Below are 25635 nucleotides of genomic sequence, written 5' to 3' on the forward strand. Positions count from 1 at the left end.
TAGTGAGAAGAAATATACAATTGAGTAAATAAAAGAACAAGTTAATCTGGAGAAAAATAATTCAATAATTCAATAAGGCAAAACCTGCCTTGGAGCTGGAGAACTTGTCCCTAAGAGGCTGGGAAGGGCAGAGGTAAGAATGACTGGGTAGGGGAATGAAGAAAAGAAAGGAAGTCATGGGGGAAATTGAAATTCCCTTTTAACCTGAAAAACTTAAGGTTTATTATAATACAAAGTGGGATGCAGCTAATAAGAGAGGAGGAATGAATTCTCAAACTATGATTTTTAGTATAGCATATGTACTTAAGTTGTTTCCTAACATGTGAAATACAACTGAGTTCTTTAAACACAACCTGGACCTCCACAATTACTTATATTCTTTCTTCATATTCACAAATGACACAGCCACGTGCACTGCTCTGAATATCTTAGTATCGACTTTTGTACATATAAAACACAGGACAGCTTTTGTGGGTAGTTTTCCTTTCTGACAAACTCCAGGTAGAATAAAAGTATAGGCTACAGGTACCAATGAGATAAACAGTTAAATAAACTGTTTAATAATTATTTGAGAGGTTGGATTTAAAGATGGCAGGTAGGGTGTAAAAAATAACAAGAGGGCAGCAAGAAGGCTCAGCAGGTAATGAAACTTGCTGTATGATCCTCAGGACCCACTTAAAGGGAAAAGAGAACCAACTCTGAAAACCATCTTCTGACTCCACACACGTCATGGCTCATGTGTTTACACACATTAAGCATACTCAATAATAATAAATTGAAATGTTAAAAATGAAATAAAATTAGCATGTGTGAAGAATGGCATGGCTAGAAGAACTTCTACTATTAATGAGGCTTTAGGTCACAAAATGAAATGGAACAGAGACATGTGACATGGTTGCTCAGGACAGTTTCATAAACTGACTTGAAATGCTAATCATTTTGCCTGGGTGTATACATTTCATGTGCTAATCTGCTCTGCTGGCTCATGAAAACACAATCAGATATTCAAAACAGTCTCAAAACATAAAGTTTAAGAATTAATGTGCAGGGCCAGGGAATATGGCAGAATGGATAAAGTTTTGCTGCACAGGAATGATGACCTGAGTTTGATAACTGGCATTCATATAAAAAGTGTTTATTTGTATCCATCCCTAAGCATTGGGGTAGGCAGAGATAGGTAGATCCTGGAGGCTTGCTGGCCAGCCACCCTAGCTGAGACAGAGAGCTCCACATTCAGTGAGGATTCTTGTCTCAAAACACAAGGTGGGCTTAATTGAAAAGGTGTGGGCATTTGATAGCTTCTGGAAAAGGAAGAAACAATTTTATTTAAAGGTGTGGATCCTGGTAGACTGACCACACTCCAGGGTAGGATCTAAACTTAAGACTGTTTGGGCAACACAGGTGGGTCTCAATGAGTTAAAAAGGAAAGGAAGGAAGGAAGAAACTGAGGAAGAAAAGACAGGAAGGAAGAAGGGAAGAAAGAATGAAGGAAAAAAGAGAAAGGAAGGAAGACAGACAGACAGACAGACAGAAAGAAAGAAAGAAAGAAAGAAAGAAAGAAAGAAAGAAAGAAAGAAAGACAGATAGACAGACATACTGTTGTGTAGCAGTGTCTTGCCTGTTAACCCTTACACATTCACTGTTGGGTGGGCAAGGATGTCAGGGTGGATCTGGGAGTCCAGGAAGTGTGGTGAAAATGATCAGAATGCACTGTATAAAATTTTCAAAGACCTAATACAAATGTTATTCAAAATTAAGGATAATAATAATAATCAAAGATTCTTGAAGGATTCTTGAAGTCACTCTCTGTCCTCCATATGTGCATGCACAAGTGAGCCTCCTCACACACGTGCGCACATACTCACTCCATACACGAAATAATAGTGTACAATGTTAAAAGAGGCATGTAAAGTAGAAATAAGTCTACCATAGGGTAAGCTTACAGAAAAACAACCTTGGAAGGTCAACCAGCTTTCTCTCTCAGGGGACCTCTTATTTTATTCTTTTTAGTTTATTTAAATTAAAGAAATCTTATTTTACGTACCAATCTCAGTTCCCTCTTCCTCCCATCCTCCTTTGAGCCCCCCTCCCACCAACTCCCCATCCCATCCCTTATCCTCTCCCCAGAGAGGATGAGGCCTCCCATAAGGGATCATCAAAGCCTTAGGCCTTAGTCCTAAGGCCTTCCTCCCGGGTAAATAGGCTGAGAGAGTATCTCTCCACTGTGAATGGGCTCTCGGGGGACCTCTTGAGCTTACTTTCTACTGTGCCATCCTCCATATGTTTCCTGTGACATATCTAAGTATGCCAATGCCCTAGCTGTCACATTGGCTTATTACTTTCAGCTTACTGTGTCCTTCACTTTTATAGTCATCTACACAGGTCTTTACATTGATTCCGCCCTCTGCTTTTTCTCAAAGTAGTTACTAGCTGGAAGTGCGCTATTTTTTAGAGGAAACCACCAGCATTTCCCTGTATCTAGAAGCTGAAAATGGCTGGGATTACACATTAGAATTTACTCTGAACTGCAAGCGGCAAAAATAAAGTAAGAGATGTTGTTCTCAAGGTAAACACAACATGCTTTTAAAGACACCAATGACGGCCTTTTCCCAAACTTGGTAATGGGAAAAAGGCAGGACCTGAGAGTCAAAGTGTCAAGCAAAGCAAAGCAAAATAAAATAACTGAAAATGCAAACACAACCCTGATGAACACAGGGGACATCATGACACAGAAGTTTGGGGGCATGAAGAGTAGAGACGTGGAAAGTCCAACTGTAACAAGTACAGAGATAGAATGCTCAGGACTGAAGCTAAGAAACAAAGTAGAACAGACCTGCTGGGATAGACCTATAATTCTACTACTTGAGAGGCAGAGCTGGGAGGATCACAAGTTCAAGTTCTGTCTGGACTACAAAGGGAATTAATGGTCAGCTAGGCAATTTGGCAAGACCGTGTCTCCAAAAGTAAAGAAGCACTTGAGATACAGCTCAATAGTAGGATGCTGACCTAGCATGGAGAAGGTCCTGGATTCTATGCCTAGCCTTGATTCGCCCCCCCCCCCCGAAAAAAGGAGGTTGGAGAGGTGGCTTAGTGGTTAAGGGCGGTTACTCTTTTAGAGGACAAGAATTCAAATGCTGGTACCCTCATCATGTAGCTTACAAATGACTGTAAATCCAGCCCCAAGGAATCCAACTCTCCCTTCTGCCTTCTGTAGCTCCCCCCCCCGTGTGTGTGTGTGTGTGTGTGTGTGTGTGTGTGTGTGTGTGTGTGTGTTTGTGTGCGTGTGCCTGTGTAGACAGAAGTTTCTGTCCCACCCAGTCCTGCAGCCATTCAGTCCCAAATAAATACACAGAGGCTAATATTAATTAGAAACCGTTTGGCCTATTGCTCAGGCTTATTACTGTCAAACTCTTATAACTGAAATTAACCCATAATGCTTATCTATGTTATGGCTTGGTACCTTTTCTGGGTGAAGGCATTCTTATCTTGTTTCCTCAGCATCTGGCTGGCAACCTCGCCTCTGCCTTTCCTCTTCCTAGAATTTTCTTAGTCTGGTAGTCCCATCTTTACTTCCTGCCTGGCTACTGACCAATCAGTGTTTTATTAAACCAAAACCAGTGACAAATCTTTATAGTGAACAAGCACATTATCTCACATCACATGTGCCCTCATGCATATTTTTGGCTACTCTATCTCCAGCTGAAGTAGGGAGGGCAATTATGACTAAAAAAATGGTATATACATGCATGAAAATGTCACTGTGAAACTCATGTATTTGTTCAATTAATGTGAACTAGCAATTTTAACAGTCATTAAAAAACAAAGTAAAGCAACAATTAAAACAAAATGGTAGGTTTTAAATATATAGATATCAAGTAAGGATGGAAATCACAGAGGAAGAGAAGACCAATGAGATACACAATGAAAAGTGACTGGGAGAGACTACATTCGCCAAAGGGAAGAATTGAGCAGGTTAATGGAAGCAATAAATAATAAACAAATAAATAACTGGAACAGTTGTGAAAGAAAGAGTTCAACTTATTTTTGATGAAACTTCCTTACATTTCATGAATATGTGTGTAAATTTTCAATTCAATTCAGATACTAAAAGTATTGTTAATATCTTCTAGCCACACTACATCAGAGGTTACTGGCTTTGTTAATTCATATTTACAGAGTTAAAAAAAAATGGGGTTGGGAAATCAGGCATGCTCTTGGGTGTTTCACTGCCAAAGAGTTTTAAAGCACTACAGTATGTTGAGTTTTCAGAGAAGGAAAGAAATGGGAAAGGGCATAAACAATCTAATAAACAACATGAAATGCTCTTGCAGAACTGAATGACTACCCTTTCCAGTGTTTCCCAGCACCTTGGAGCAGAATGTAATAGTTACTCAAGCTCCTAGCAGGGAATGAACTGAGTTAGCAGCTATGCCACTGGTCCTGTCTTTTCACATGCTAGTCATGGGTTGAAGGGACAAGGGTGGAATGAATAGAGAACTGGATCTGTGAGAACACTGGCCCTTTGGATCAGTCCTATTCTCAGAGGAAAGTTGATAATTTTGAATGTTCTGAAATGAGTAGCATAAGCGCGCAGATCTATGGGGCACAAATAGGTCTGCGCTGTTTTCAATGAACCGCTCTCCTGGTTGCTCTGATTGTTTTCTGTTGTCACCAGCCCTGGCACTCCTCCGGACATGTGTTTGGAATTCTTGGAACTGGAATGAATAGCTCATACAGTGAGCGTGCCTATCCTGAAGGGAAAACGACAACTCCATAACACAGTGCACAAGAATACAGACAAAAAGAGAACTTGTTTGTCTGTATTATGTGAGACAATAAGGCTGGGAGAGAGAAAGGAAAGTAAGGCAAATGTCTGACACAGAAGGAAAAGGAGGCTGGGACACACAAGAGCAAGGAGGGAGGGGGAGCCCAGGGAAGGCAGAAACAAGGTAACAAAAAGGGACAAAAGCTGCATTAGAAAAGAACTGTCAGACATAAACCCCTCAAAACAATAGATGGGGGGAGAGAAGGAGCAAGATGACAGCAGAGGAGCAGCATGGAATCTGGTAAGAAAAAGAAACAAAAATTTCAAATAATGGATTTTCAGCCACCCCTGCTGCTCCTCCAGCGCCTGGTGTCACAGTCTCACAGAGCTGTGCATAATTTATTATGGTCACTTGCTGCCAGGCTGCTGGAAAGGGCAACAACTCTCTGAAAACACTCCCCACTGCCTGGATGGCTTAATGATCCACCCTTTGTAGCCTGGTAGGCTGGGGACTGGCAGGCAGGGCAGAAGGATCTGGATAGGATGTTACAAATGCAGGACTTCCCACTGTGGACCCAAAAGGAAGGAGCTTCGCTCTCAGGGAACCTCCATGGGCTTTTGGGGGGGCAGGTTTCTAGGTTCTAACTTCCATGGGCTTTTTTGGGGGGGCAGGTTTCCAGGTTCTAACCTCCATGGGCTTTTTTGGGGGGGGGCAGCTTTCCAGGTTCTAAAGAATCAACTTCTGCCTGCCTGATTGCAGTTTTCTAGGGCCCCCATCCTCCTGGACCCCCCAGGACGGGAAGGTCAGCATCAGGTATGAACAATAAGATAATGGATTTAAAAATAAAATCAGACCTTGGTCATTTACATTCATGGCTAGAAAAACTAGGTTTTATTTATTTTTACTGCCTAGAGATTTTTAAATATTTGACATTATCGTTCTATAAACTTCATTTTGATTTACTATTAGTATGTGTGTGTGTGTGTGCATGTATGCACGTGTGTTTACATGTGTTGTAACTAAGGCTTGTTCAAGTAGTTGCGTATATTTAACAAAGCAGGTGGCATGTGGCATTCAGGAGGCAGCTTTCAGGAGTCACTTATTTCCTTTCTGCATGGGAATCTGAGACTTCACCTGTAGACCCATCTCACTGGCCCAGAAGAAGTTCTCTTTTAGTTTGGGCAGAGAAAATATTTAAAGCTGGAGTTTTGTTTTGTTTTCTTTCAGAACTTCCATGTTCTTACTAGTGTTCTTTTCAATTTAATAATATCTATGATCATTATTTGTAGCCTTTTGTAGCCATAAAGCAAACAGGAAGACTGCATCACATGTAGAGAATGAAAATGTTTGCACTGAGGCTGCATTCCCTTCTTGAGAATTCTGGGGCAGTCAGGACATGAGCAGCAAGCCTTTGTCTTACACTTAGTTTGGAAATACTGGTGGTTTTTACTAAGAGCATTCAGGAAAACCATCCTCTGGAATTGATAGCAGAGTATAGAAAATAGGTTATTGTATTTTATTTTGAATTATTAGAGATTAGGCTGCGGCTACAGGCATGTTAAAAAAGTGATCTGCCTAGCAGCTACACACCAAGCCCAACAGAGGAACTTCCATAAAGTCCTTAAGTGCAGCAGCATTATATTCAACAGTGAAGCCTTGCTAGAACATGCGTGTGGCAGGGTTGGGGGGTGGCTCTGTTTGTGAAGTGCCCTATCTAAAACCGTGTTGTTCTGAGGACCTAAACCTCATGCTTTGACACCCAATCACCTTATAAACAGCTGAGCATGGTTGCATGATTGTAATCCTAGCAAGGTGAGGCAGGAGGGTCTCTAGGGCTCTCTGACCTGCCAGTCTAAACTTGTCATTGAGTCTGAGGTCCAAGTAAGATGCTTTGTCTCAACAGGGTATGTACTCTCTCATAAGTGGATACTAGATGTACAGACAAGCTAGGTAAAAAGGGGAACCCTAAGAGGGACACACATGGGACGTCCCAGGAAAGGGTACTAGTTAAGATCTCCTGGGTAGACTGGGAGGGGGATAGGAGGGAGGCGATGAGGATTGGAACATGAGGGATCAAGAAGGGAATGGAGGGGGAGAACAATGAAAGAGATATCTTGATAGAGGCAGCCATCGTGGGGTTAGGGAGAACTTTTGTGCTAGAGAAATTCTCAAGAACCCAAAGAATGACCCCAGCTAAAACTCCTAACAATAATGGAAGAAGGTGTCTGAACTGGCCTTCTTTAATCAGATTAGTGACTACCCTAATTGTTATCATAGAACCTACATCCAGTAACTGATGGAAGGAGATGCAGTGACCCACAGCCAAGCACTGAACTGAACTTCTGGAGTTCAGTTGAAGAGAGGGAGGAGGGATTATATGAACAAGGGGGGTCAAGACCACTATGGGGAAAACCACAGAGACAGCTGACAAGAGGTAGTGGGAGAGGACTATGGACTGACAGCTGGGAAACCTACATGGGACTGAACTAGATCCTCTGAATGTGGGTGGCAGTAATTTGACTTGATCTGTTGGGAGTGCCCCTGGAAATGGCACCAGCACCTATCCCATGGGCATGGATTGGCTTTTTGGAGCTCATTCCCTATGGTGGGATTACCCTGCTCAGCCTTGATACAGGGGGGATGGGCTTGGTCCTGCCTCAACTTGGTATGTCAGACTTCCTTGACTCTTCAGAGAAGGCCTTACCCCCTATGAGGAGTGCGTGGGGATGGGAAATGGGGATGCCTTGTCTCAAAGAACAAGATAGACAGCCCCCACAGATATGTGCCAAGGGTGTTTTCTAATCTTCAGAGGCAGCTCCACACACATGAATAAGTGTATAGAATACATACAGTTGTTAATGCCACCAATCACTTCTTTGACATTTATTCCTGAGGAGGGTCAGAAGCCCAGGTCCATGAACCCAGGTAGCTCAGGATGTACGTCCTTGTGACCCTGCCATGTTACATCTCCTCTTTGCCTCTGGGATTTCCTATGTGTAAAAGGAGATTATAGTTTAACTTCATCACAGAGTTGCTAAGAAGAGTAAATGCAGTAGCCGTTGAGTCAAAGCCTAACCAGCAGTAAGACTGTGTAATGTATCTGCTCTTCCAGAGTGTGGGACCATCTGAAAAAAAGAACAGTTCTGCTGCTTTGGCATGAGCATTGGGAGTGGGAACTGTTGAAAACGCCATGTGTTACTCCCCCTAGAGTCCAGGCTTGGCAGTGCACTTACTTTCTCCTGTTAGACAAGGGAAAAGACCTTGTTCATGTAGGATAATGTGGTTTGCAGAGGAAATGAAAGTTTTGATTGTGCATATGTGTGTGTGTTTATAATTCTCATTAAACAAAAACAACAAAAATACTATAAAAAGGAGAGATATTCCTGTTGGGATGGAGTGTCTGGATTAACACATTTCAGGATTCCAGAAACACCAAAGAACTGGTTGAGGGAGACACAAGAAATGGAAGGAAAACTAAACCAACAAGGTACTAAAGGAATAGGAAAGAAAACTGAAATGCTGAGTTTAGAACAGAACAAAACTGTTAAGACATCAGCCACACTAGTAGATTGCCTAACTTAGCATCTTCTGATTCTGATACAGGCATGGAAATTTTTCTTTATGGTTTGATTCAGTCAGTTTTTCACTCATTATTATTCCCTCATTAGTCGGACCAAATACATTTTGCTAAACACCTACTACATAGCAAAACTCACAGACCCTGTAGATTCAAAGGGAAGCAAGCTGCTGTGGCCTCCGTTTGTTTTTACGGCAGAACATTCTTTTTCTATCCCCAGTTAACCCAGGAGGGATTAGGACTGCAGGTGTAGAAAGACCTACCATGAGCCCAGAACACAATAGAAGCTGGTGGGATAAACTTGCTGCCTTCAACACACGATCTGTATCAGTTTATCCTGAGAGTGCATTCTCCTAGGATCTTGTTTTCAATACACTCACGCTTTGAAAAAAAAGCATTTCTTTATTTAATATATCCTGGGGAAGAAAACTGTATTTCACTCTGTGTTTCACTTGTCACTGTTCTAAAATAAGGAATGCATAACAGGTTTAATATGTTTACATTTTTGTCTTCTTTACTTTTTCTTTGTTTCCAGAGAGGGTCTCATGTAGCCTCGATCTTTCTATGTAGCTAAGATGGTCCTGTCTTCTGGCTCCTCTACTACTCTGAGAAAACTGGAATTCATGACCAAATATTCCCTTTTCTGTTATATTCACCCCCTTTACTGTTAATACTCACACCTTCATGGCCTTATTTTCTGCATTGTCTCCATCCTGTCTCATTATTATACATCTGTCTGGTGTGACACTGTGGTACCACATGTCTTCATGGAATCATAGGCTAAGATCACATCCTTTCCCTCATCACATTCCTGTCTCCATCACCTTAGGCCAATGGGGTTTTTGTTAGTTTTTATACTTTGGATATATGCTGTGGTAAGAAGTAAAAGATGCCATTGCTGCCCTTCCCCTATAATGAGATTGAGGTCTACCTTGGTTACCATTCTTAAAGCCTTCTTCCAGTAACTGTTCCAAGCAGAAACAGGCACCCACAGCTAAGCACTGAATCATACTCCTGGAATCCAGTTGTGGAGAGGGAGGAGGGATGAACAAAGGAGCCAAGACGGTGCTGCAGAAACCCGAAGAAACAGTTGACCTGACCTAGTGAGATCATGGAGACCCTAGTCATAAAGCTGGGGAAACATCATTGGACTGAACCAAGCACTCTGAATGTGGGTACCAGCTAGGAGGCCAAGGCAGTTTATGGGACCTCTAACAGTGGAGCCAGTCTTTATCCCTAGAGCGCAATGGACTTTGGAAGCCCATTCCCTATGGAGGAACACTATTGCAGCCCAGACACAGCAAGGAGGGCCTAGGCCCTCCCCAAAATGATATGACAGACTTTGAAGGTCTCCAGTGGAGGACCTCATTATCCCTGGGGAGGAGTTAGGGGATGGGTTGGGGGGGTTGGTGGGGAGTATGGGATGATGGAAGGCTGAGGGAATGGGGGAGTGGATATGTAAATATGAATGCCTCTAAAATAAATTTTTTAAAAGCTAAAAAAACAAATAAAAGTAAAAAAATTACAATTACAAAAAAGAATGAACAATTTGCTATGAAGTACTTGTTAGTGGGACCTTGCAGCTTTGATAGCTTTGTAAACACAAATTTTGGGGGTTTTTGTTTTGTTTTGTTTTGTTTCTCTAATGACCATTTTCATACCTCATCAGTGAAGCAGAAACAGGGGTGAGGGTGGGGAGATGCAATCTAATCCCCTTACACTTACACTCAAAGTTTTGAGATCATTGTCCATAATGCCTTCTTCAAGTACAGTTCTAGGCACAAGGTTCATTTCCCTTGAACTGCCAGATGGTCTCATTATATTGTTAGAAAGTTCCAGATGACATTATATTTCTATCTGTTACTTAGGCAATGATTGAAATGAAAACATTATTATTGGATGGATTTTGTCTGGCTGCAAACAAATTGCATGAGGCTAAATTGTAGTTTGCTATTTATTTGTTTGACTAATAGGACAAGGAAATAAAAAAAGTACTAGTACCAGAAATAAAGTCCCCAATCCCCAGAATTACCAGATCAGAGTGCACTGCCAAGATATGAGGGAACTTCTTCCATTAGAACAGCATCCTATGGTTTGAGTCATTTCTGAGGTAGAGTTTAAGAATGCCCAGGGCACTAGAAAAGTAGGATAGATGCCTGTATTATAAATGACAAGTAAGAAAAGGTGGTATTGAAATAAATTCTATAACCGACTTGTAATTGTGAGCTTCTGCTCATCTTCCTGGTGTTTAGATACTTGAATCCTGCCTGGCAGGTTTGAATTCAAGCCTAGAATTTGGTGTCTTATTACTCTGTGAGCCTGGGCCACCGACATCAGTCTCTTAGGCTCTGCTCAAATTTGAACAAAGGCCACAGGGATGACCCCAAATAAGAATCCAGGCAGTGGTGGAAAGGATGCCTTTGATGCCCTTCCCCTATAATGAGATTGATGTCTGCCTTGGTTACCATTCCTAGAGCTTTCTTCCAGTAGCTGTTCCAAGAAGAAACAGGCACCCACAGCTAAGCACTAAACAATAAACTTGGAATCCAGTTGTGGAGAGGGAGGAGGGAGGAGGGATGAGCAAAGGAGCTAAGATGGTACTGCAGAAACAATTGACCTGGCCTAGTGAGTGCATGGAGACCCTAGTCATAAAGCTGGGGAAACATCATTGGACTGAACCAAGCCCTTTGAACGTGGGTGCCGGCTAGGAGGCTAAGACAGTCTATGGGACCTCTAACAGTGGAGCCAGTCTTTATCCCTAAAGCATAAATGGACTTTGGGAGGCCGTTCCCTATGGAGGGATACTATTGCAGCCCAGATACAGCAAGGAGGGCCTAGGCCCTCCCCCAAATGATATGGCAGACTGTGAAGGTCCCCTGTGGAGGGCCTCACTAACCCTGGGGAGGAGTTGGGGGATAGATTGGAGCACAGTGGGGAATATGGGAGGATGGAAGGGTGAGGGATTGGGGGAATGGATATGTAAATATGAGTAGTAATTAAAGAATTTCAATAAAAAATGCAACACACTATAAAAAAGAAATCAAGACTGGGGGAAAAAAGGTTTTGGCTTGCCTTCTCCAACTCACTGTGATATTAACAACTACCACTTGAGAATAACAATTCAAACTTTTAAAAATACTTTTGCTATTCCTTTCAGGGATGTAATAGATACATATATACACACATATATATATATATATATATATATATATATATATATATATTCAAAATTTAAAGTATACATTTAGTTCTCTCTACAATGATTAATCAGTAAATGCATCAATTACTAAATATAATGTAACTTAGTGCCATATGACAGCCATAAAAATCAGTAATACAGACTTTGAACTGATACTTTAGATTTAAATGTATTTCATTTGACTAAAATTTTGTAATTTTTAAAAGAAGCATTCATTTGTATATCATTAACAAACATTAATAAAGGCAATTAAAAACCTCATTGAATATTAGCTTTAGGCAAAATATCGCCAGCTACATAAATGTCTCTTCAAGATCTCCTGGAGTTATCTACTTACAGGGCACACCCGTTTGTGCAAATGGCAGAGAATTAAAATCAAATAAGAAGTTGAGCAACATAATATAGCACAAAGCAAATATTTCATTTTGACTCCTCATAAACAAGTGGATCATTTATCTGAAAGCTTTTTGAAATTCTCATACCACAAGGAAAACAAAAGAGAACAGAGTAAACTCACTATGTGGGGCTACCAGAATCGGAGTTCAGATGCTCTCCAGACAATGGTAGCACACAGGCCTTCTTCATGTTTCTTGTGAAGCTGTATTAGTTTACCAAAGCTGTTACATGGGACTCCCCAGGGGTTAACTTCATGTAACGGCAGCCTAGAACATTCTACATTTTACAGTTAAACTCACAGGGCTAAATATCCTACTCTCTATTCTCAATAGCCATGCCATTTGGCCCATGCAGTTTGCAATCCCCTCTCCCTGTCTCTGTCCCTCTTCTTCTCCCTCTCTCCCTCTCCCTCTCCCCTGACTCTGCCTCTCTCTCTCTCTCTCTCTCTCTCTCTCTCTCTCTCTCTCTCTCTCTGTGTGTGTGTGTGTGTGTGTGTGTGTGTGTGTGTGTGTGTGTGTGTGTGTGTGTGTGTGTCTCCTTGTCCATCTTTCTACTTTTTATTTTGGGGACAGGAACTCACTATGTAGCCTAAGATAAGCTTAAAGGCATGGTCTTCCTCCTACTGTCCCCTTTGTACTGTGGTTATCAGCAAGTGCTTGCATGCCTAGTTCTTCATGCATCCCTTATAAGAGTTACAGTCAGGAAAAAGGAGGAGTCAAAAAGCTGAAGGAGAAAAGGTTTCACCTGCTACCTGCCAGCATCAAAACAAAACAAACAAACAAACAAACAAACAAACAAAACCACAAATGGAACTCAGCAATTAAACAGTGAGCTTCATTTCCAGGCAGCTCTTACATTCATCTCTAACCCTTTGGATTTCTCAACCTCTGGAGTTCCCAAGTTTCAACTCTCTGAGAAATTTAGGAAATATTAAGCCTTGTCATTGTTTGGCCTTAAAGATATACCTTTATATTGTCCCCTCCACAGATGCCTAATGAGAACCTCATTCAAACAGTGCTTTCTTTGGTCATAGCTCCCAGGACAATGTGCTGTGTGAGACAGAGGGACTGCTAGCCCAGCTGCTAGAGGAAGGCTTTATTTCCCAGGGGAGAGTCTAGCACATCTGGGGCAATGCCATCTTCACACTCAGTTTTGGACTCTCTTCTTAGTGACAGACATCTGCTCTCTGGCAGGGGTGAAGGGAATATTCTGTGGTTAATGTCTTATGGAAAAACATTGACAGGCTGCAACAGAAACCAAGCCTCAGTTATCCTTGATTTTTCATTATTTCAAAAACATAAAGTTTTGTGTAAATTAAGTTTGGGCATAAAACAGTTCATGGGGGAAATGTCAAAGTGCCCCTCTGGGAGTTTTTATCTGGAGTAATGATCATTAAAGATGCTGAACATTTTAAGATTCACAACTTTTAAGCATTTTCATCCATACTCATCTAAATTATCATGAAAACTTCATAAAATCTAAGTCTTCCTAAGACAAAAAGAACATTGAGAATGAACTGAATCACAAATAGAAAGGTTTGAAAATTATTTTAAGATTCATCTCTCTCTCTGTCTCTCTCTCTGTCTCTTTCCCTATCTCTCTCTCTCTGTCTCTCTCTCTTTCTCTCTCTCTCTTTCTCTCTCTCTCTCTCTCTCTCTCTCTCTCTCTCTCTCTCTCTCTGTGTGTGTGTGTGTGTGTGTGTGTGTGTGTGTGTGTGTGTGGTGTATACAGGCACTTGTACCTATATATGCACGAAGGCCAGAACAGGGACTTGAGTGTCTTCCTATAATTTTTACTGTTTTCTTTTAAGGCAGGGTCTCTTTCTGAGCCTTGGGCTTGCATTTTTTTCAGTTTGGCTGGAAGCCATAATCCCCAGAAACATTTTCAGTTTCCTTTCCCCTTTAGAGCTGGAGTGAGAGGCATGTGTGTGATGTCCAGCGTGTTGCATGCATTCTGGGTTTCAAACTCTGGTCCTTGTAGTTGTGAAGCCATCACCCTTAACAGCCAAGCCATCATTCTAGCCTTGCATTCAGGAATTCTGTATAGATGATAAGTGAATAACCGGTTGGATGCTAATGCGGGATAGTATGATGTTACAGCTGGCAATAGACACTATCACCTTTGCTCAGCTCCTTGACCTGCCCAGGAAGCTTGCCTGCTTTTCTTCCAATTACTCTGTCATTATGGAACTTTCCATCTACATCTTTGCTGAAGTACTTGTGCAGTTTTTAGCCATGAACCACTAATTAAGGTATTGAAAGCAATGAACAGTTGGAAAACCTACAAGGGCCAGGGCCAAACTATGCTATAACCTCTTAGATGATTAGAGAAGGAAATGCAAGTTCATTAGCAGGGTTCCAAACTGTAGGTCATCACAGATTCAAATGAGAACAGAATTCTGGGCCCCACCTCCACAGTCCTCCACCTATAATTGACTTCCATTTTCAGGGAACATTTGGTTGATTGATAAGTTATATCAGTTCATGAATTTGGATATCATTTGGCACAGATATAAAAAGCTGATTCCCATTTGGATAATTTCAGTCAAAGGGGTATGACTTCTAGGCAAAAAGTATAACAGTAGACAAAAGGAGAGACAGTTAGAAGTAGTATGGGCATTTTGCTCATGTTTTCTGTTCACATATGGAATTGGATGCTCTAAAATAACAATGTAAAATTCTGGACAAGGTACCTGAGAGGAAGCCAGCAGCAAAGGAGCCAAGGCTGTGGTCCTTGGTAGTTTTTTACTTTGAGTGAAAACAGATCAAACATCTCACTATGCCCAGTTGCATCCTGTACAGAACGGGCTAAAAAGGAATAACACCTGCTGGCTCCCTTCAGCTTCACATGGCCAAGCTTCACCACAGCACAGCACATCACAAATCAAGGAAAGAAGTCATCAACTTATATGAACAATAACAAACTAATTTTTTTCCTAAAGGAAATATAGTTTCCATGTGTTGTTGTATTCATCATTGAGAAGTTCTATGGCACAAGCCCTCTCTTGCGTCTCTTAACATGGAGTATAAGCTAGGACCGCGGATATTTTGTTCCATTTTCCTCCCCAATGCTGGACCCTTGTGAACTATTTTCTCTCAGTACTTGATGGCAGGTCTGTGAAGTAAGCAACCCAAGTAGTGTCTGTGGTGTCAGAAATCTAGAGAGCTAGCAAAGGTCCTGGAAAAATCTGATTTCTAATATTAAGAGGCCGAGTTAGAAAATATATATAAAGGCTGGGATGATGGGATGATGGTGGTTTTTTTGTTTGTTTCGATTTTGTTCTTTTTTTTTTTTTAAAGCTGGGCATGATGGCATCCCTTGTAATCCCAGTATCCCAGTGCTGTGGAGACAGGTGGATCCTTGGAGCTCACTGGACAGCCAGCTGAGACTATGTGGAGATACTCAGGCCAATAGCAGATCTTTTCTCAATAAGTAAGTAAATAAATAAATGAATGAACTAAGAAGCAAATAAGTAAAAATAAATGATTGTTGGCACCAGAGAAACAATACCTAAAGTGGACGTATGGTTTCTACATACATGTTCACACAGGCACACATACACACATGTACATGCACATATGAGGGAAGTTAGATGGATGTAGTCCACACATGAGATTAAGACTTATCCCCGTCAACATCTGCTGGTATTTATATCCGCTAGGAGACTAACAGAGCTCTAGCTCCTTACATTGCCTGTTTTTCAAAGGTACACTCCTCTGTATTTTTCCAAAAGAAGTAAGAGGTAGAAAGGATTATTTGTCCACATGGGTCTGTCAATAATAATAATTTCAGAAGGACTAAGAAGAACACTAATGTTTTACAGAGGCCTTCTCAGTAAACTTCTGAACTTTGCCATGATAATTTGGCAGAATAAAACTGAAAATTCTAACACAATCTTAAAAGAATTTAAAACAAAATTATTTTTTTGTTTTTATTTTTAACCATATGATGCTTAAGGAAAGAGGAAATCTTCCAAAGCTGTAATTTTGACTGTTTTATATTAAAATGGTTATAGTTCAATTAGATTTATAAAATATAAAATTTTATAGGAAATAGATTTACAGAAATAACTTATAGACATTTTTAAATCTGAAAGCTAAGGCACAGAGAGTCTCCTTCATGCCCAGGAAACAGAACTTAGATAGTAGGTTCAAGCTTCCTTGTATTTTAGTCAACTCAGGAATTAGAGATAAGGGGTAACTCAGAAATATGAAAGGCCAAAGAGTTGATTTGGTCTAACGGTTAATTCTCAGCTACTAAGTTTAATGCAGATACTGGATGTGCCCTCATTGGATAACACTCTGGGTGTCTTTCCTACATTCTGGTCAGCTTGCTAATTAAAGCATGGGGTTTGGTACCCATTGGCCCGAGTTGAGACCCTGACCATATGGGGGTCTCAACCTATTTTGAAGGTGGCCAGCCAGAACAGAGACTTTTATCACAAGTGTAATGAATGCAATTTTGCTCTTTGATGTGCATCTTCTCAGTTTTGGTTGAACAACAAGATTAGAACACTAGGCATTTATATAAATAACCAGGGCTTTTGTTTTTCCATTTTAAGTACTAGATGGCTAACCAATTGTGGCTTTAATGAACAATCTTAACTTTGGTGACACTCATTTGACTTTTCTATGGTTCATTTTGGGCAAGGGATGTGGCTGTGTTCTCAGAGTGGCCTTGGATTCACAATACTCTGATGTCAGACTCCTGAGAAGCCTGGATAACAGACTTGCATCACAATATACATCTAACTCATTTAATGTATATTTATTATATTTATATTATGCTGGGGATTGAAACAAGGGCATAATACATGTTAAACAACCATCCCAGGCCTGAGTGTTCTATCACCAGCTTTCATTTATCAAATCACATAAAATATACAAGAGTAAGCAGTGCTTGATGGTGTTAAAACAGTACAATGAAGATTCACTTCAGACCAATATTGCTCAACAACCCAATGGTTTCTCCCGTGTGTGGTTTCAGTTACATACAACAAACTGTGAATCGAAAACTAGAAGCTTTAACTAATCATCATAACACTACACTGGTATAGTATAGTCATTCTAATTGATTATTGGTTGCTGGTCTTTTGTGCTCAGTTTATACATGAAAATTCATCACAGGTACATGCCTACAGAATAAATTAATGCATGTAAGTTTTGTTACTACCCCCCAATCTCAGAAGTCTACAGAGATTTTGAAATCTGTATCCCACAGGTGAAAGAGATAAAAGTAAAATAATGAGTTTATGTGGAGCAAGGAAATATGAAAAGGCTTTTTTTTCAATACAACCAAATGATAACTTATTTGTTTCTTTAAGGAATATCCAGAATCATTGATGAGCCTCCTACTCCAAATGTCCACAATTACAGATCATTAGAAATATATGGGATTCCAGAGATTGTATCATTCAGAGCTCACAGTTCAGAGATAGGAAGCTGTGTTTCAGGGGGATGAGTAGCATGATGGAGATACTGTTGATGGCTGATGCAAAGTATATAGAGGGAGAGTGATTTTCACTCCTGAGCACAGCTGAAGAATAGAAGGTCTCCTATGAAGTTTCACTCTGCAGGAAACATGCAATATGAATATCAAGGTAAGCTTGAGTTTTTTTATATCTGCACATTTCTTAAGTATGATACCTGTATTTTATAGAGAGTATGGTTTTCTCCTCATGAACATCCTATTTTTGTCATGTATATGAGTATTTAGAATGTTATATATTTATATTTATTGTATATTTAACTTATAATAATTATATAGAGTACACCCTTAGAAAAAAATTACTCATTAGATATTTGTGAGAAGCTGATACAAGTGAGTAATAGCAAGTATTTGGAAAAGAAACTGTGCTGTGTAGTAGATTTGTCTGATAGATAAAAATTCCATGCTAGAAACAGCATTGGCCTCCCCTTCACACAGCAAGGTTTTAGTATACTCTGACAGTGTAGATATCCATGTAACAGGCTATGAGCAGTCTAAGAAGAATCCCTCTGTAACAGCTCTTGATTCTTCCCAGATCTCATTGTAGGCGATGCTGTAGCCACGCCTGCTAAGGGGCTGGCTACAGGTGTGCCTGACCGGAAAGAGGAAGAAAACAGTGGAAACCAGAGAGAGAGAGAAGGAGGAAAAATGCTAGAGGTAAATTCAAATAAGGCCAGGCGATTTGTGCCCCTTTTGAAGGCAGTCATAGAAAACCCTTTTTACAAAAATGAACTGTTATTCTTCCTTCTCCTTCAGAAAGCTAAACATTCATACCTCCCAAGCCTAAGCAAAGTTGATTAAATTGCCTTTATGTTTCGATGATTTTGTTTATAACATAAAGTTCAAAAGCAAACTGATAAGCTTGGCTGATAAGCACTGCTTTGGTCAGTTTTAGCGCATTGAGAAGTGAAATGGAAACATCCCTTTTCCTTCTGCCAAGAAACCCAAGTCTTTTCAAATCTTATTCATACCTCTGCCGGCAACTTTCTTAGCATTTTGGCATTGCTGTTCGGCTCCAGGCTGTGTACATTTTATTTGTCTAAGTAACTCTCTGGAGAGGCTCCACTCATACCAACTCACAGCTGTGTTAAGTTCAGATGTGTGCAAAGAACAAAGCCGGTTCTGAAGAAAGAAACTCAGCTGGGACTTCGCAACATTTTCAAATAATTGTTATATTTGTAGCAAAACATAAGCACCAGAAAGCACTCTTCTTTAAGAAACCAGTATGCTACTATTTTCCAAAGATAATGTTACACAAGCAATTTGCCTTAAAACAAAAATGTGGGGTTTGAGGTCTAGACTGTGAAATAGGCAAAGCGTGTAAACTCAATGGATAAGAGAAGAGTGTGCCCTCTGATGACCAACTCAAGACTGCACTGGTGCCTTCCTGGCATCCTGTTGCATCTATGTCCATGGATGGGTTTTTGCATGCATGTACATGTATGCATGTGGCAGTCAGACATCAACGATTCCTCGGTAATTTTCAGATTGTGTCTCTCACTGAAACTGGAGCTCACCAACTAAACTAACTGCTAGGCAGAACACTTCAGAAATCCCCCTTCTCTGCCTCCCCAGCACCGGCTATTACAAGTACCAACATTACTGCCAACTTTTTTATGTAGGCGCTGGGGTCCACTCAGGTCATCATCTTTTGAGTGACAAGTGCTTTTTGGATTGAACAATCTCCATAGCAGAGTCTTCTTCCCTTTAATCCTGTCACCCACCCAGACACACTGTGAGCTCATCAGATGACTCAGAAATAATGCTGTTTCCCCTGACTTGGTAGCACGAAATAGTGGATGTGTTTACGGGGCTTAATGGCCTTCTGGGTAACCTGTGGTGAGCAGAGCCTGAATACACGTGAAAGATGCCTGGCCAGCCCTTCTCCTCCTGCTGTTCATAAGAATGATTTCTTCCTGAGTTGCAAATCCGTTCCCAAGGCAGATTAAATATTTACAAAGTACTTAAAGAACCCTTCTCTGCATTTGAACATGAAAATAGAAACGCTTGTTCATTTCAACATGTAAAAATTTCCCCCTCCCTAAGTAAAGGGCTTTGAGTTTAATTCAAGTCACTTCAGTGACATGAGAAAAACAGGAGCGTGGATATCACCACAGGAGGCTGGCTACCGCCTTAGCATGGAGTCCTGAGTCACATGTGGACACAGAAGTAACCGTAAAAGTTCTAGGAAACTGCTAACAATGCCCAAGTTTTGTATTATCTAATTCACACAGTTTCCTCTGGGCTTAAAGGCGAAATGAGATTCAAAGCACTTACCTTTAAGTATTAAGATTTTTCATCTTTCCTTAATACTTCACACCACATCTTGTTCCATAAAGATGTTGTATTTCCTATACATTAACATATTATTTTGCATTTATTCATTAGGGTTTTTTGAATTTACTTTAACATAAAGGTTCCGTTTATTGCATCCCTAAATAAAAATAGCATCAGAATCTCTTTGCAACTCCCCAAACACAGTTAGGGAATAATGATCATATGCTAAAAACTGTAAAACGCAATTTGTGCTGTGCCCCATTTACTGCAAAATCACTACGAACAATGCATTGTGTACAGTGTATTGCCCCAGGGAAACTGGATAGGCCTCAGAAAGGAATAAAGAACATTGCCTTGGATACCAGCTAACTCTGCTTCAGCGCTTTGAAAAACTGTTTGTTATGATATTCCTTCCTGTCAAGTACATAATATGATTTCCTCAATAAAACCCAACCGTTGCTGTAATTCCAGTTTCCCTCATTTTCCACTTTTTAAGCACTAAATATTTAAACAATGCAGACCTGCAAGTCTCTAGCCAGTCATCAGGTCCCCCACGTCTTCTCGACTGAGGTACAGAAAGGATCTATACAGGGAAACATTATGTCATACTGACAGACAAAGCAGGCAGCTCCTGGGGTGCTTACCTGACCGCAAGCCAGGCCCATTCCTCTCTCCCCCATGCCATGTGGACACGATAAATTTAACTCCAGGGCATCTGCTCCAGAAGCCTGTAAGGTATTCAAAGAAAATGAGAGAAAAGGCAAAATTTTATTCAGTTATCAAGATGTTTTCCCCATTGATCACAAAGATCCCATCTCCGAAGATGCTTTCCCCTTGGATCATAAAGATCACGTCTTCTAAGCTTGAACATTCTGATTCCACCACAGCTTCCTCCTCACGTATACTCTGCCTTTCCAGTAAAAGTACAAATGACAACAATAAAACATTGGCCTAGAGCTTGAAAGTTATGCATTATATTTACTCTATATAATTCACATAATCTTAATTTTTATTTTAAATTCATTTTACATGCATATGCATGTATGTCTGTACATGGCTGGGAAGTGTATATATTTAGATGTCAGAGCACAACATGCTGGTGTTCATTTTCTCCTTCTACTATGTGTGGTTCTGGAGATCAAATTCAGATTGTAGGGCTTGGGGATAAGTACCTTGACTCCCTGACTCATTTCACAGCTCCTGGCTCTCAGAATCTTTGTGTTATTGCAATACCCATTCCATGGACAGAGACATGAAACACATGATGTTAAATGACAGGTGTGGGTGTTAAATGAGATAATAGAAATCTGAACTGAATCTGTTAGGGATCATATTTTATCTTTCCTATGCAGCTTCTATTTCTGTAGAAACAACTCTAAATAATTCTGGGTAATTGATGATGGAAAGAGACATGCAAAGAAAAATGTAGTTAGATACCTAGAATGAATGAGTAGAATTTAAAAAATTAAACTAAAAGCCAATTTCATATTTAAAAACAGCTTATTTCATAAGCTATTGGATATCTTATAAGACGTCAATAATTACGAGTTCTAACTTCAATTATCCGTCTTTTAATACATAAATCGATACTTTGAAAATGTATCTTAAAATTCTTAGAATGTCTACTGGGGAATATTTAAACACCTTTTAGTGGCTGGGGAGATGGCTCAGTGGGCATGGTGGCTTGAAAGTTAATAGCTCCCAAAAGGAGTGGCACTATTAGGAGGTATGGCCTTGTTGGGCTAGGTGTGTTCTTGTTGGAGAAAGTGTGTCATTGTAGAGGTGCGCGTTGAGGTCTCATGTATGCTCAAGATATCTCAGACAACTTCTTGTTGCCTGCCTATCAAGATGTCTGCTTGTATGCTACCATGTCTCACTATGATGTTAGTGGACTCAACCTCTATAAGCATATGCCGCCCTGTTAAATGTTTTCCTTTATCAGAGTTGCTGTGATCATGGTGTCTCTCCACAGCCTTAGAAACTCCAGTTAGGACAGTGGGTAAGCATATTTGCTGTGCAAGCCTGAGAACCTGGATTTAAATTTAGCATGTAATGTAAAAGTCTGGTAAGGCTTTGCGTGTTGTCACCAATGTTGGGAGAGGGACAGCGATGGGCATCCTAGGAACTTTGAATGAGAGACCCTGCCTTAAAGGAATAAAAGATGACACATGATTTGCCTTCTGGCCTCTGCATGCAAAACTGACAAGTATACTCACTTGTGTAACACACACACACACACACACACACACATTTTATATTTAATATAGTAACTAAAGGGATATAGGTCACATATATTAAATTTGCCACATTTTAAATTATTTTACCCACTTCTTGAATTTAATAGTAACTTTATAATTAGTTAGAGGTTTGAATAGATTTCAAAAATAATATCACATATGTATTACTTTTTTTTTAAAAAAAATCTACTATTTACTAAGCATACCAGACCGTTCTTTAAAGCAAAATCTGTTTCCACAATGTTTTTCTTTTCTCCATAATTGTTTTTTCTGCTATCCAAATTTGGAGTATGATCTTAGCAAACTCAATTCTAGTTATTTCTCAGCTGATTTTCGTGCCCATCTTCATTCATCGGTGCACCTGCTTGTTCTTCCGTACATTTGTGAAGGTCCATTTGATCACTTCCCATGTTTTCAAACATGGACACATTATGCTGCTTTGCTACCATAATCCAGTTTGAAAATGCTTCATATTATATAACAATTACTGTAAATCATGCTGTTTTCTTCCTGCGTGCTTTTTACTGAGTATAGACAACACCCAGCCTACTGGACTTGAAGTTTGGCTGTAAGGAATTGAGGAGGTTTTGAGTGAGCCAGTGAGCCTTCCCAGTCTGCAACTGAGTAAATATAAACTGCAAGTAATGCATCCTATCCCAAACTCGAGCCATATGGGAAATGATCCACTTAATTTTGATTGGGCATTGTAATTATATATGGCAGTGCCCTTGTACTTTCTCTAGTTACTTAAGGTATTTCCTTTAGACTCATTTAGTTAGAAATTGAGAGCAAATCAATGTCACTTTAGATTAAGAGACAATTGGGAGGCACTTGTACACATATTTGTATTATGCATATGCCATTGCAAACTGACAAGTAATGGTGTGGTAGCTGTCATCATAGTTAAAGCTAATTGAGTATATTCCATATGCAAGGATATTTTTACTAAGCTTTTTGTTTTACCTTACTTAGTCTTTAAAACAACTCCAAAAGCTAAGATATATTGTAATGCCCATCTTACAGTTGATAAGTCAAACAGAAAAGAGTTAAATGACCCCCTCAAAGGATTTTGGATGTAGAGCCTATGATTTTTACCCAGGGATTTATATCAGTGGATGAATTATTAGCAGCTTGTTCGAAATCATTTGTTACTTTTGTAAAGTACAAATACCACAACTTTTCTTTCATTTTTAGTCCCTAGACTTTACATTACTGTAAAATCGTGTGTATAGTATATATGATTATAAAAGTAGATGAAAAGTTTATAAGGGAGCAAAAGGACTAACAGGAGCATGGAGGTAAGCAAGGAGAGGGAATAGGAAGGGGGAACAAGGTCAAAGCACATTAGAGATGCGCATGCATTCTCTTATAAAACCAGTACTATGGAAACTGAACATGCATCCATCAAAAGCCATTTAGAACACCTCCTGGTGATAGTGAATGTCACCAATGAGGAAGTCATTGAGAGCATTTCTTGTGCATCAAAGAGTTTGTAGTGACAGAGTCAGAGCTTCTCTTCACAGTCTGGGGTGTTTTCCTGTCCATTGAGTCTCTTTCCATTCATATCTCAATGTGTACAAACACAGTTTGTTGGTCATGGATCTGAGGTTATCTAGTAGGCATATTTGGAGACACAAAGAAGTCATGTGATCCCCAGCTGGGAAGGCTGCAGTGGTTTAAGAAAACATAATCTTCCAGCATCCATATAGGCTTCTAAACTGCTGGTCAAATCAAAATTCTTAGATATCTATGGAATATAGCCTTATCTGGGGATGATTATTTAAATCTCCCAAATAACATACTCTTGTACCTATCACCAAAATACACCTGAGAGGCACGTTGCACTGAGCATTTACACCTTATAAATTGAAACAAGGCTGTTCTGGGTGACACTCAGGACTTGGGGACATTCATTTTACCTCTGAATATTCATGTCCCAGGGTTTGCACCATCTTCAAGGTTGTCTAGCTCCATCTCCAAGTAGTTACAACCACTCAAAAAAGCCTTAATTGTTGGATTAGCATGAAATGTTAAACAAGCTGAATCTGGGCTAACATTCTGACTCCTGTTAGTCACAAGAACTTTAATGACTTCTCCAGAATATATCTATCTCACCTAAAAAGGATGATGGAAAGGAAAAGAAATTGGAAGGGGGGCACAAGGGAAAATAGTCATTGCTGGAGGAATAGCTAAACTCTAGATTAGAAATGTGTTGGAACTGTTTTCTGCTAAGATTTAAGGCTTGATCTGCAAGAGAAAACACATGCCTGGTACTGCAAACCTAGTCCCAAAGCCATGGCTAGAGAGTTCCTAAGGCTCGGTCATGAACCTACTACTATTAGTCAGCTAAATGGACATAATAGTGTAGCTCTCAGATCTCATCAGAGAAGTTTCTTTGTGTAGTGGACACTGGCTAACTCAGAACTCACTACTATTGCAGCACAAGCATGAAGACATGAGTTTGAATCCCCACAACCCAAGTGAAACCTTAGGTATCTACAATCCCAGCACTGGAAGGTTGGTTGAGGAAGATCCCTGAGTTCCCTGGGAAGACACTCTGAGTAGACCAGTGTGTGCACTCCAGATTCAGCAGAAGACCCTGCCTCAAAAGGTAACATGGAGAACAACTGAGAAAGACACTTGCCAGGTAGTGGTGGCACACACCTGTAATACCAGCACTCAGCAGGAAGAGGCAGGTGGATCTCTGTGAGTTGGAGACCAGCCTGGTCTACAGAGTGAGTTCCAGGACAGCCAGAGCTGTTACACAGAGAAAACTTGTCTTGGAAAAAATACTATATATATATATATATATATATATATATATATATAGAGAGAGAGAGAGAGAGAGAGAGAGAGAGAAGGACCCTCTGTGTCCACCTATAGCCTATACATCTCTACATGTACCTACACACATGTACAAATATTTGGATATGTACAAACACACACACACAAAATATGTTGAACTTATAAAAACTATTGAGAATCTGGGTCAATAAAATTATTGTAGCTAAGCTTGGCTGAGAAAGTGTAGATACATAACCTATTCCTAGTCTGTATACTTTCTCACATTATATGGTTTTGCTCACCTCCCAGATACATACTCTCCCAACCCCAGACCCTATTGTTATCAGTGTATTTACTGTGTTAGCTCTCACAGTCTTCTTCTTTATGAGACCTAGGGATAGCCACGGCTTGCCTTGTTTCTGTCTGAACAAGAGTTCGAGGGGACCAAGAGACATGTCTTACCAACAAGCTCTGGCCTTCTTTACAGCTCTGTTTGGATAAAGAATCACACTGCAGGCCATGATGTCCAGAGCAGTAGAGCACATAGTCAACAGTGTTATAAGATTTCACCTATAGAGACTGGAGGCAGGAAGAATCATCTCTTCTCTTCCTCTTCTTAGTTCTGTGTTAGGATGATATATAGAGCTCTCCCTGATGCCCACACGGGACAACCTACTCTGTTTCTGTGGGCAGCTTGTGTAAGCTCTCTAATGTTCACCTCTATATTGACTTCCCCTCCTACTCTAGCTCACCTTGTCCACACTTCAACTGTTCAGGGATTGCATTATTCAATAAGGCCTTTTCTCATTACATATGACTCAATCTCTATTTTCTAGGCTAATACACATTAAGAAAGAAATAGATTCCAGTTCTGTTAAAACACATTCAAGATCTACTTAAGGTCTAATACTG

General features: G+C 40.2%; 1 protein-coding gene across 1 annotated transcript in view; it reads right to left on the bottom strand.

Annotated features, from left to right (window-relative positions):
• Dpyd (dihydropyrimidine dehydrogenase) overlaps positions 1-25635 on the bottom strand; it is an 830055-nt gene that overhangs the window by 250040 nt on the left and 554380 nt on the right. Inside the window, exon 16 of the mRNA XM_027395605.1 lies at positions 20347-20430. Coding sequence (XP_027251406.1) covers positions 20347-20430 — 84 coding nt within the window. The remainder of the gene's footprint in view (positions 1-20346; positions 20431-25635) is intronic.

The sequence above is a fragment of the Cricetulus griseus genome (assembly GCF_003668045.3).
Source record: "Cricetulus griseus strain 17A/GY chromosome 1 unlocalized genomic scaffold, alternate assembly CriGri-PICRH-1.0 chr1_0, whole genome shotgun sequence".
Lineage (NCBI taxonomy): Eukaryota > Metazoa > Chordata > Mammalia > Rodentia > Cricetidae > Cricetulus > Cricetulus griseus.